Source organism: Colias croceus, chromosome 27 (genome assembly GCF_905220415.1).
Source record: "Colias croceus chromosome 27, ilColCroc2.1".
Classification (NCBI taxonomy): Eukaryota; Metazoa; Arthropoda; class Insecta; order Lepidoptera; family Pieridae; genus Colias; species Colias croceus.
In genome coordinates this window covers 3986596-4000877 of record NC_059563.1, presented here as the reverse complement: position 1 = coordinate 4000877, position 14282 = coordinate 3986596, and the positions used below count along the sequence as shown (strand labels likewise).

The 14282-nt window shown below is 32.7% G+C and overlaps 1 protein-coding gene across 1 annotated transcript in view; it reads right to left on the bottom strand.

The window, feature by feature from the left end:
* LOC123703711 (nucleolar protein dao-5-like) overlaps positions 1–14282 on the bottom strand; it is a 51697-nt gene that overhangs the window by 6221 nt on the left and 31194 nt on the right. The window contains exons 2-4 of the mRNA XM_045651803.1: positions 6435–6625; positions 1183–1324; positions 584–774 (exon numbers count right to left, since the gene is read on the bottom strand). Of these exons, the coding sequence (XP_045507759.1) occupies positions 584–774; positions 1183–1324; positions 6435–6625 (524 nt within the window). The remainder of the gene's footprint in view (positions 1–583; positions 775–1182; positions 1325–6434; positions 6626–14282) is intronic.

The window sequence follows — 14282 nt, the reverse complement described above, 5'->3', positions numbered from 1 at the left end:
CGTGCGTTGTTTATCAAAGTCTAACCTAACCTAACCAAACTGTTTTCTATTGCAAAAACGATTCGCTTCTGGCATTTGCCGGCCGCTGCCGCGGCACTAACTTAAATGACATTAAACAAGTTTTTAGAATATAGTTATTCTGAATTTTTTTAATATTTTATGGACTCTTTATATTTTATACGATCTGGCCAAATGTGGATGACCAAATCGTGAAACGTTGACGATTTAACGATCTGATCAAACTATGTTGGCCATTTCACGATATGCGACCATTTCGTGAAATGGCCAGTCATATCATGAAATGATCAAATCTACGATATGACCACGACATAGATATAATTTATGAATATTTCTTTAACCGTGAATAATAACCATCTTTATTAAAGGAAAGGCATTGAAACTAAAACTTATTTTGGAAGAGATCTTTAGCTAAATGATAAGTTTATGAATCATTTATGAATCAAAATCCAATTTAAATGTAACATACAAATGTATAGGTGAATCTAAATAAAAGCGTGAAAACAAAGCTTTGCTGATAACCTACGTCGATAGTAGTAATATGTATGTCTGTCTGTCAACTCACCGTACTAACATCGCCAGTGGACCCCGCCCGCTTCATCACAGGATGGTGCACCCCCCACCCCTCGCCGCTCACCCTCCCCCCCTCCACCACCTCCAGTTCCACGGGGTAGGGGGAGGCGAGGGAGAGAATGGCTACAGCATCTTGTAATGGCGTACCGGAGAACTCTATTTTGATGCTCTTTATTTTGTCACCTGGAATTTGTAATGAAGGTAGTCATTTTTTGGATGTACATTGAAAAATGAATACGTAATAAATGGTTAAAAAGAGTGTGGCTAGATGTAGAGTTTGTACTTTGCAGTAATAGTTTTCATAAATATGCATCTATTTAGGTACAGAGAAACTAACTACCAACTGACTGGATTAATCGAACCTTCTATTTGAAAGTTACAAAATAATCTAATACGAGTTAAAATAATTGATATTTTCCTTAACAGATTTATCAAATGTATGCATCATCCCCAAAACATACGCACTACAAATTATAATTCTATATAATTCGATAGAATTATAATTTATTATTATTATAAATTATAATAATAATTTATTCTCAAAAACTTAGTCTTAGAATAGCATACAAGTTCTAGGTACTATATAAATACCTGGTTGTAATCTAGCTGCAGCGGCTGGCCCACTTCGTAATACAGATTGTACGCAGACGCCATCTTTGGCGCCCCCGCCGCACGTCAAACCGAGTCCCGTGAAATCTCGCGCCCATAATTTTACTTTACGAGTACGGGCCCGCTGGAATTAAAGGAAAATATGTTAAATAACAAGCATTATTTAAGAAAACAAACAACCTAACTGCTAAATTATATAGCCTATGTCAATATCACAATTTTGGATATTCGTCCAGGACTTCAGGTGTTTGGGCGTGCTAAAGAAATATACATACATAATATTAAAGTTACGCTACACACGAAAAACATAACCCTCCTTCTTTTTCATTCGGGTAAAAACTTAAATTGGATAGGTAAAAAAAGGAAAAACATTTCTTACATAAATCCCCAACTAATTTTATTGATTTAGTCCAAAGTTCGTCCGACTCTTCCACTACATTTAATGTTACTTTCAAACAATATAATCATAAAATTATTTAATTACTGTATTTAATTTGCCTCGACCTTTACAAATGACGAAAAAACTAATTGTTAATAGGTATAGTTTTTATATAATGACATCATGTTAATGATTCTTAAGAATAGGCATGACGACAGTATCCATAAATGATCGTATTAGTGTTTTTAAGGGAAAATGTATAATAAATAAATTCAATATAGTGACTTAAAAATCTTAAAAACACTAAGATTATTGAGATTATCAATAAAATAAAACATTGAAAATCTGCAGTTGGCCATTTTGACTAAAACGCGCGTGACGTCACGCTTAAGTAAACAACTCACGTCATATGTATTTTGTTGTTATGAATATGTTGAGAATACGCATTTTATTTATTTTCTATTGTTTCACCGCACTTTCACGTATGCTTTATCGACTCAGAACAGAAATATAATTGTGAATTCACGAATACGTGGTTTCGGGGTTCTCCGCGCCAACTTTATACAATCATTTCTTATTATTTTCTTGCTTAAAATAATTACTAACACATTTTTGAGCATTATTTTAATGTGGATTCACACTGCAATACTGTACACCACTTATAAACTTTGAAATTCGTTTCTATAACACATATTAAATAAATATTTCTTTAATTTTCTTCGCAATGCATACAAATAATTACATATTTACTAAAGAGTGACGTCACGCTTACGCCATGACACCTCCGAGCTGTTTTGGCACAGTTGATAAATATTTTTTGAAAAATGGCTTTTATCTTCGTTAAATTTAAGTATATTACCGAAATATAGGGTTTTTCTTGTATAGTAAACGTATACACACATTATGGAGGAGGATTTCAAAATCTTTCGTCATGCCTATTGCATCCTTGTGCTGAGCGCTTTGGAATCTTTATCTTTATATTTTATCTTTTTAGCGCAAGATTGCTTAGAGTTTACAAAGTGTAGAAATTATAGTCTTTTGCGACTTATATAGTGTATAATTATATTATAAGTACTAGCTTTCCGGCGGCCTCGCCCGCGTTTTCAAAGAAAAACCGGCATAGTTCCCGCTCCCGTGGGATTTCCGGGATAAAACCTAGCCTATGTTGCTCAGTGAAGATGCAGCATTCTAATAGTGAAAGAATTTTTGAAAACCACAGAACATAACCTCTTTATATGTTCTGTGGTGAAAACCGTACATACATACATAATTACAAACCTTTCCTCTTTATAATATTAGTATAGATAATCTATATTAATATGGTATCGAAGCTACCATAATGTAGGAGTTTATTATACTTTCTCTTTTAATTTAAATGTTAGATATGGAAATATCGTTTATGTTCAATAACTTGTAGTAAATACATGCATCTCCTAGAGAGCGTGTGAAAATATTCAACTTTTTACATTCGAATTTTTAACTACCTATATAGTTATTTAGAATTTAAATACAGTGAAACCTGGTTAAGTGAGACATCAAGGGACCTGCAATGTCGTTTCACTTATAGAGGTATTCCACTTACCCAGTATCTCAGATATACAGGTATAAATAAATATCTGTCTCATTTACAGAGGGTTCCATTAATAGAGGTGAGAATACAGGTTATTTCAGTTATACAGGTGCGATCATTAAAAAAAAACATCTGTATGATAGTAAAGCGAAACTAAAACTGAAGGTAATTGAAGCTCAAAATTTGTACTTACGTACTTGGAATTACGTGTGGAATTTGTGGGTAGAATAAGAATAAGTAAACAAACAATGTTATCTCAGTTACAGAGGTTTATGCATATAAAATTTACTCGCTTTCTCAGTTATAGAGGTAACTATAATGATAAATCGAAAGAATAAATCCCAGATATAGAGGTTTACCTCGTCCCACTAACAGAGGTAATTCAGTGCCAAAGTGTTGGGACCTCAGCATGAGTTCCAGTTATGGAGGTTTCACTTATCCAGGTCCCACTTAACCAAGTTTCACTGTATTTATTTTGTTCGCTTAGCTCCTATCACGTGTTTTGATAAAAAAACAACACGTTATGTATTTATTTTTTTAATTTAAAAACAAATTAATTTAATTACTATACTAATTTATTTATCAATTAACAGCCAAAGTTATTGAAACAAATTGCCAATTACCGTTCGATAGACTGATTGTTTGACCTTAATGAAAAAACAGAATATTGATTTATAATTCATAGTTAATGAATGGATTAGCCTTAAAAATAATAATTGGTATTTTACTTATTATTAATTGTAGTGGGAAATTTACAGTCGTTCTTAATTCTATTACTGAATAATATACAAAAGTATTCAATGTTTGACAAAATAAACGATAAAAAGTGCGATGAAGTATTTAGCGGGATAAAATGAAGTCCATATTCCATAAACAATCAAAACTGGAATGCCTGGAAGTCAATTTACAATACCACACATTCACACATATGATATATAGTAGGTATTGTCATTGACCTTGATAAGGGTACAAAGTAATAAGTAAAGTGAAGTCGGTTATTTACGAACATACAAACATACAGGTACAGGTGAAGCTTATAAAATCATTTTAAAAATCGGGCTTTCAACCTGTACAGAAGTAGAACATTTAATTTTAAAAATACAAGGTAAAATCTATAGTCCTTCATTACTAAATCGTTAAACCATTCGCTAAACTCCAACAAACAAGAGATTACAAGGTGTTTGTATTGATCACACAGATTTAGCTCTATGGCGTCATCTTTATATATCTCATACATGAGTCGTTATATATCTTAGATATTTCTAAGGTCATTATAATAATGTACACGTAATCCTTATTTCCTAACTATGTTTAACATTACTAATTTGTAGGGGGGTAAGTATCGCGCCTCGCGGCGGTATTGTATCTAAGCAACTCCGGCTAAGGTGCCAGACGGCCGGAGTCTAGGGCGACTGAGTGAGGATTGAGGAACCTACGGACTATCCAAGCATTATCCAGCAGGACTGCCCGCTGTATCCCCACTGCCATGGGCTTCACCAACTCCAACCTCCTTAAATATTGTTTTAAGGAGGTAGGAACTATAGGAACCAGCCCTTTGGTGGATACAACTATGGGGATTATCTCGGCAGACACACCGCCCCACATCTCGACAAAAGATATATAATACTAAGGGGGGGTGATGGGGGTGATGGAGTTAAATTCATATAGGGAACATCATCATTAAAAACACTCGGGTCAGACCGTAGCTTGGGTCAGTTTCCATATAAATGATGCATAAAATATAGTGGTGAAATAAAATTAATAACTTTACTTAGGAAGAAGATATAGGTATCATGTTTTCGGTAACAACATTACACTCACTTAATTCAGAAGTTCGCTGTACATAGTTCAAAATAAATAAAGCAAGCGATATGTAAGATCAATTTATTACGCGTTAGATTGGAATGTGGATCGGAATTGTGCGCAGACGCAACATAACTGGTTTCTTGACATCCATTACATGTAAAGTATAATTTACTATGGGTTTAATGGGTTTGGTAATGCTTGAGTTTTGTATAAATTATTTGGAGGGTGCTTGGTTGACCGGTAGGAATGTTATGTCAGGTTTGGGATGTTTTCATTTTTAACGCCCGAAAATCTAACCATATTTGTCACTTTTACCAGTAGAAATTTTACAGAAATTCTCTTTTTATTAATTGATTAACTATCTAAGAATGATTAACTTCAATTAAAATGGGATATGTTCTAGATATCTATCTTAGAATCAATTCTAGATATTTTTCCACACAGGCAATGTCATTCATTCATGTTTACAAAAATAATGTTTAAAATCATATATTATGTTTTATGAGTTTCTCCAATAAATAGATTGTTACTATTTGTTACAAATATTGCATTACATATATGTATGTAAATTAGTGCATAACTTTTCGTGACGACCTTTTTAAAGTCGGTTAATATGTATAGAACAAAATCATTTAGCAGGCTTACACATATGGACGGTTGCCAGATAGTTTTGTAAGATGAAGAATTTTAACTAAGTACATATACTACATACCTACTAGCATTGCGTAAACGGACGCAAGTTACATAATATATATGCGTTTAGAAGGGACGTGCATTTAAAGTTTTACTTACTAATAAATCTGTTTAATGGTACTTAAATTAGACTTTATGGGTGATTTATATATCTAGATGTAATTATTAAATACTAGGTTTCCACCCGCGGCTTCGCCCGCGCAGTCAAAGAAAAACCCGCATAGTTCTCGTTCCCGTGGGATTTACGAGATTGCGTCATTTTCCCGGGATAAAAAGTTGCCTATGTCCTTTCTCGGGTATCAAAATATCTCCATACCAAATTTCATGAAAATTGGTTCTGTAGTTTAGGCGTGATTGAGTAACAGACAGACAGACAGAGTTACTTTCGCATTTATAATATTAGTATGGATTTCTGTCATTTATAGCTTTCCTTACGTAAAATATGTACTTATTCCTTACTTATTCTCAATTATTTTGATAAACTTACTTATTAATAAACTTATAAAGTACTACGATTAATCACAGATAATTGCGGATTTTTTACTAGCAAAGTAGCAATCAATATTGGTCATCCATTGATACTCTCTAAACTATATTATGGTCAGTCTACTGTCTACATGGTCTACACTCTACAGAATCAAGCAGTGGAATCTTAGACAATATTATTATTGAAATAAGATTTCCAAATACATAAATCATAGGTACCACCCCAACCTAAATTAATTAATAGCTGTACAAAAAACATAACATACTGGCTACTACAACGACATAGTAAAAAAAACTAACCTGTATGTAAGAGTCATCCTTGCTCTGTTCCGGTTTAGTAAACTCCACATGTAGACCATGTGGTTTCCCACCAAGCGGCAGGGTTGGCGCCTCACTCTGCCAGTTCCTCTCGTCCTGTCTGAACCCAGGGTTGTCGAAGGCGAATTCATCTTTGACTGATTCTGGATCTGTTGTGAATACTAGGTGCTTGCCTGAGGACAAAAAAAAATACATTAGCTAGGTTTGTATTGTGGCATTACGTGTGTTCTTCCTGAGTGACTTAAACATGAATTCATAAATATTTCAAATCATTATTAATAATTACTCATCTGATTGTATTTTTACTCTTTTGAGAGATACACGGATATTTTATGTAAGTACCTACCTAATATTTATCAAAAAATACATAATATAAGTACAAAAAAAATATTAAAATACTTTGTTTAAGCTTTTAAATTATAAAAACAAAGAAGTATTTTATTAATTACTATATGAAGTAATCGTTAAGCGTGCAACCTACTTCTATATATTGTGGAAGAAATTCCTCATGAAAGAGACATAAAAATTAACATTTTTGTAGTTATACTTACGCGACCTTATTACCGAAAATATCAAGCCCAAATGTCACATAATCTAACCTTATCAGTGAATTAGGGAAGCCATCGAAGTGAGGTAAAGGCTATAGGGGACTGTCAAGGAAATGCGACATTTCAAATATAAAACGGGAAAATGAGAAAGGTTTAATTTGGTAAATATCATTGTTTGTTTCCTGTTACATAAGGTCAGCAAAAGCATTTTGCATTTTTTTATTTTATTGTATTGCTTTGTTGAAATTGTAATACAGAGATTTAAGATACATATATACGTAACAATCACAATTATTTAAGATAACATAAATAATGTTTTCATGCGTAGAGAACAGATACATTGGATTCTACCGATTTGTCTCTATTCATTTTAAATAATAATTTAGTAATTCAATAAAACATTTATTTTTAATTCAACGATTTCTTGAAATATGATTGCTAAGGGCCGATTTTTCAATCCTTGGTTAAAACTTATCCGTCCAATAAAGTATTACACGAACCTTAGATTACAAAATAAAGTACAGATGGAGCATGACAACCGCCCGTCGCCCTTGTCAAAGAAAATACGAAATCAAAAACAAATACGTCGCTGCACCAGTGCTATAGCGCATATAGTGTCATGCAATACGTCAAAAAGGGTTTGCAATTTAAGTAAAAAAATGCCGTCTTGTGATAATAAAACGCTGTAAAATTTGTTCCCGAAAACAAAAAAAAAAGATAAAACATCGTTTCACAGGTTTTCTGTAGATAATTTGGCTGATTTATTTCTTTAATACGAATAATAATTTTACAGATATGAAGGAATACAAAACTTCAACGTATGTTGCCAGTATTTTGAAAATGAATGTGCCATTTTTATTGGTAAAACGGTAAAATGGTTAAAAGATCTTCAGGGTATAATGCTGTTGGATTTTTCGATCGTGAATGTGATTATTTGTATAGTGCACTAAAGGTTCATGATAATTATTAGATTATTTTAATAAGCATAATACAATATTTTGTTACTTTTATAAAGCTTAAAAACGTCATAGTCGTTTTCGCTAGCGATTTAATTTATGTGAACTCCATGATGGATATGATGAAAATAAAATGTCCCGTATTCTCGACTAAAAACTACCGCTATTCGTATTCATATATTATGAAAAATAAAAAATAATATAATTATTATAGTTAATATTGAAACTTTTTTTATGTAATTTATTTAATAAAAAATTGAATACAATTATTTTGTCCATATATAACTTTAGTAGGCAGGTCCGTCTTTATGTAATACTAGCTTTCCGCCCGCGGCTTCGCCCGCGTTTTCAAAGAAAAACCCGCATAGTTCCCGTTCCCGTGGGATTTCAGGGATAAAACCTAGCCTATGTTACTCGTGGATAATGTAGCTTTCGAATGGTGAAAGAATTTTTCAAATCTGCCAAGTAGTTTCGGAGCCTATTCAATTCATACAAACAAACAAACAAACAAAAAATCAAACCTTTCCTCTTTATAATATTTGTATAGAAAAGAATTTAAATAAAAATTAAAACTTAACTTCTCATCTAATATATAAAAATCAATGCCACTTTTCGTTGTAATTCCATAACTCGAGAACGGCTGAACCGATTTCGATAATTCTTTTTTTATTATATTCCTTGAAGTACGAGGATGGTTCTTATGTAGAGAAAACGTTAATATGTACCACGGGCGAAGCCGGGGCGGACCGCTAGTTTATGTATATAGCCTACGTCACTACCGCCACTAACATAATAATTCAGATCATTGCAATGAAACCTCACAACTCAAAATCGGTCCAACGGTTTATACTGCAGGGCGTGTCAAAGAAATATTCATCCATAAACTCGAAAAACATAACCCTCTTTTTTCCGTAGTCGGGGAAAAATTAGGGAAATTTTTCAATATCTGGCAACATTACACGCATACAGAAGCACCGTGTACGTACAGTGCAGCGGCGAAATGACAGCACACATAGCTTTATTGAAAATGACGATAAATTATTCGGTTTAGTTCGGCAACGCTCCATCTGTCTTTTATTTTTAACCGACTTCAAAAAAAAGGAGGAGGTTATCAATTCGGCCGGTATATTTTTTTTTTTTTTTTTTTTTATGTATGTACACCGATTACTCCGAGGTTTCTGAACCGATTTACGTGATTCTTTTTTTGTTCGATGCGGGATGGTGTCGAATTGGTCCCATAAAAATTTTATTCGGCTAGGCCTAGTAGTTTTTATTTTATGAGCATTTTTGTCTGTACTCGATGACTTAATTTCAATGTAGCAAGTAACTTTGATTCACTTCCCGGTAACCGATTGAGCTGAAATTTTGTATACGAATGTAAATTGGATAGCGATGAAACATTATCATGACATGGAGCTGATCTGATGATGGAATCGGAAGGTGGCCATAGGAACTCAGTAATATATTGACTCAACTTTATCGAGTTTGGGCTCGTTTGATTCGTGTTGAAAAATACACTAAAAAGTATTAAATAAAAATAACTGCGTTAAAAACAACCGACTTCAAAAACGGAAAAGTAAGAAATAAAAAAGATTTGATATTATTAATTACTACATATTATTTTTATGTGCTATTTATTAAATAGGTTTGAAGTCGGTGCCAAACACTAAGCACTTAGTATTAAGCCCATGCACCGACATCAAACCTTTTTAGTAAATAGCACATAAAAATAATATGTAGTAAACTAGTAATTAATAATATCAAATCTTTTTTATTTCTTACTTTTCCGTTTTTGAAGTCGGTTGTTTTTAACGCAGTTATTTTTATGTAATCTAAGACACGAACATTTTAAAATGTCACCTGTAAACTGTCAAATACGGACAATTAGAATAAATTTTTGAAGTGGTAGTTTAATAAGTTATTAGATGAATAAGTTTCAACCAACGATTGAAAAAATCAGCCCTTAATCAAATACTTCGAAAATCGAATTACCACAATAGACGGTTGAGAATTTATGATTCCAAAAAGCAAAGAATTTGAAACCATAAACAATATTTACCAAAAGGAAAGACGTTTGATAATGAACATTGACAACATATACGAATAGAAAGTAATACCAATTTGCATATAGATATTAATCGTCATGTGTTTATCGTAAGTTTCTAAAGTTTACCGGCAAGTGATAGAAAACACGCGACTCCACACGTCATTTGCTTTCGTACTTAGCGTAAGAGACGGGAAATTGTTACCTATTTTGATTTATTAATATGCAACTTCTATGTGTATGTGTAGTCGGAAATAAGTAATATATTCTGAAAATATGTTAATGAGTGTTAAGATATATTATGTGCAGGAATTACGTTATGTAACGCATATTCTATACTTTTTAGTTGTTTTGGAAATATAAATAATAATTATTGGTATATTGATTTTTATTAAGCTCTAGTACATATATTATCTGTGGCTCTACTAAGCTATGTATTATTAAACTACTTGAAAGTTTACTTAAGAACGGAAGTGGCGTGTTAGGCTAGCAGTAAAGTATTTCTTTAAGCTAGGTACTTTACGTCATCATAGATACATAATTACTAATTAGTTGGATGTACATTTTTACTTCAATTATTTTTTTAGTTATTGCCCCGTATTCAAATTTTACAGGTATGTAATAGGTAAGTAAATAAGTACTTAGTTACTTACACATGATTATAGAACTATAAGATACATATTGAATCAATGTTTTTTACAGAACCAAGATTAAAAAAACGTGTGGCACTCGGGGACTGCCGCGGTAAAGCTATTGCATAGCATGCCTGATGCCTTCAAGCCACACCTCCGCCCGTCCGCGTCGGAGTGGGAAGCGTGAGGTTTTTTCGCTACGGAATTTCTAGATTCGGTCCCCGCGCTAAGGCTTGCGATAGAAGCTATGCAAAAGCTTAAAATGTAATGTATTTTGCAATGACCTATTATACTAGTAGACGCGGCATACGCCAACATCATTGCACTAAAAAACAGCGTAATTAATACATACCTACTTACTAACGCATTATCACCAATACAGTTGTTCTCTCTTTCACTCTCACGCACGAGACATAATACATGTCTCACTCATGTACTTCGTAATAACAACTGCCGATTAAAATACAAAAAGAACGTCCAGCCACGACGCTGAATGGTGCGTGACTAAGTGAAACTCGGGCACTTACCTGAGTTTTTTCTTGCCAAAATAGAGAGCGGGTAACGTATCTAGCTTTTTTATATATCATAGGTATTTTGCGATATTTTTACGTGCGTTTTAAATTTGTATAATGTTTGCAAGTTTAATTATTTACATTATTTCATTCAGCAGCTCCTACACAGTAGAGATCATAGACAAGTGGGTCACAGTCGCTTTCACATTATTCCTTTTTTACTTAACCTTCCGACCAGTCTATTAACTTTCTTAATCATTATTAACTTTTCTATCAATATACCATAAAGACTATAGAACTGTGATGGAATGGAACAAACACGTAGCGCTGAGGTCATTGCTCACAGAAAAAAAAACTAAGTGAGTGCGCGGGAAATTATAACATAACAACTTTTTTTTGGCGGCTTATTATAGTGTGCCAGTGTCAAATTTTCATCAATAAAAAATACTTTCGTTTAAAGAAGTTTTGCTATTTATTAAAAATTATTTCAAACATTTTAATCGTCAGTATTTAGGCTATGACCACACGCACCACAACCCGGCCTTACCTACATTGCGTCATTTAATTATAACTGTCATTTCAATACAAATTGTAACAGAATCTGTCGCAAGTCATTGCGAACGGATAATGATTGAGTGCTCGATTTTAATACAGAGACCGGATTGATTTTATATTATTGACTATAGTACAATGAGTTATAAGATCTGCATTTCAAACAATATGCGAACTCATATTTAAAAGAGGGAAGGTTTTTCCATTGTATTTTTTTTTTGTATGTTCGTTTGTATTGAATACGCCCCAAAGAACTGGACCAATTTTTTATGATTTATTCACTAATAGAAGCTACATTTTAGGAAGTAACACTGATTATATGTATTTTATTTCGTTTTTAATTTTTATCATAGGTCAGCTTGTGCGGAGCCGGGACGAGCGGCTAGTCTATACAAATATTATAAAGAGGAAAGGTTTGATTTTTTGTTTGTTTGCTTGTTTGTATGAATTGAATAGGCTCCGAAACTACTTGGCAGATTTGAAAAATTCTTTCACCATTCGAAAGCTACATTATCCACGAGTAACATAGGCTAGGTTTTATCCCTGAAATCCCACGGGAACGGGAACTATGCGGGTTTTTCTTTGAAAACGCGGGCGAAGCCGCGGGCGGAAAGCTAGTGTTTAATATTTTATGATTCAAGAACCATTTCGTATGAAGTTCATTGAATTGATGTTTTTTAGCGTCAACCTACACAGTACATTTGCGGATGTAGATTATAGGTATTAAAAACTAGTCTAATGATGCTATGAAATAGGTTGGGGTTTTCTGAACATCGACGTCATAGCGTTAAACTCAAATTCGAAACTTTTTGTTAATTCACAAATGTATAATTAAACTAGATTACCGCCCGCGGCTTCGCTCGCTTTGACTAAAACCTCATAAATTATATACTAAAACCTTCCTCTTGATCTATCTATTAAAAAAACCGCATCAAAATCCATTGCGTAGTTTTAAAGATTTAAGCATACAAAGGGACATAGGGAGAAAGCGACTTTGTTTTATACTAGGTATGTACCTAGTGAAGTTATTTTAAAATACACCAAGTGGGAGTGTCACGTCTTAACACTTTTACCAAAATGAATCGGCAGTAAACTCTCTACTCTCTAGGTATACCAAGTTACTCTTATAAAGTCATACATAGAGACAAATAGACTTCCAATAAATAGTGGTTATATGCACAATACTATACAACTATTTATATTAAAAATTTGAATAAATTACATAAAGAATTTATACATTCTGACAAATAAATAATTTGTATTTGAATTTGAATTTGAATTGTTTACTAATTAAAAATTAAATACGATGATTGGACAATTTCGTATGTTTTTACGCAGAATCTAAATTATAAACCGAGCCCTTAGACCGAGCCTATATCATAATACCTATTTATGAATTTTTCCTTCTAATATTATAAATGCGAAAGTGTGTGAGTATTGATGTATGTTTTTTATATTCTTTCACGAAATAGTTAATAGACGGATTTCGATGAAACTTTACAGTAATATAAGTTATTCATGTGACACATTGACTATAAAAATAATTGATGACGGTTGATACTTGGGTGAAACCACGTGGCAAAGCTAGTAAGAAATAGATAGATCATAGAACATGTTTAACAATAGAATTGATTAATAATTATAAATGGACCGGTTTCAACAGAATGTAGTATTTGTACCACAAATCTGAAATAGTGAAGGTTTGTTATTATTTAGAATCTAGGTTCTGTTTTTAGAACTACTATATGTGGATACAGTATTAGATTTTTTATGTGGTCTATACTTACCAATTAGTGTTATTATATTACGAATAATATTAAATATGTTGTATAATAATTTGTTTAATAAACTTTCCTATTTATCTAGGTATAGGTTTTCAATAAAGATGACGTAAGCACAGAATACTTAATAGGAGCTAACGTCAGTGCAATATTGCATGTTATCTGTAGGGAAACAATATTTGAATAAAGCAGGTTTTCCAGATCCTTATACTAGGCTATAAATTGCGTTTACTTTGCATATCTTACTACAAAAAACGTTAGACAGGGCTCAAGTAAAGCGCGGGTTTTATCTTTAATCTGGTTTTGTCGTATTTCACATAGACAACTATTAGGGACAGATCCCTGGTTTAAAGTTAGACTGTGTTTAAATTGTTTTGTGGTAATACCACATGTACCTATGTGTAAACTTAAGCAGCTAACCAGATTTAAATTCAGAAACTAGCTTAGTTTCTTATATAACAAGACACACGTGTCTTGTGCCGTGAGAATGTTCCCAACATAATGCAATGTTTTAGTGTGATTAAAACAGAATTACTTAAGTGTAGCGAATTTAAAGCATTCATATGTTTGGAAATTCCTATTTGAAGGGAATTAGTAGCGTAAGAAGAATGGAAGGAATTTTTTATTTCATTAAAAATAATCGTAAGTTAAAACAAAGTTATGATAACTTATTATAAAGTGTAATACACACGTTATTAAATAAGAGCGTGTATGCCGAGCACACGTGTCAGAAGTGAAACTTGTTTGGAAAGATTCAAAGATACCAAAATCGTTATTTTACTCCAATACGTGGTGGTATTGCCAT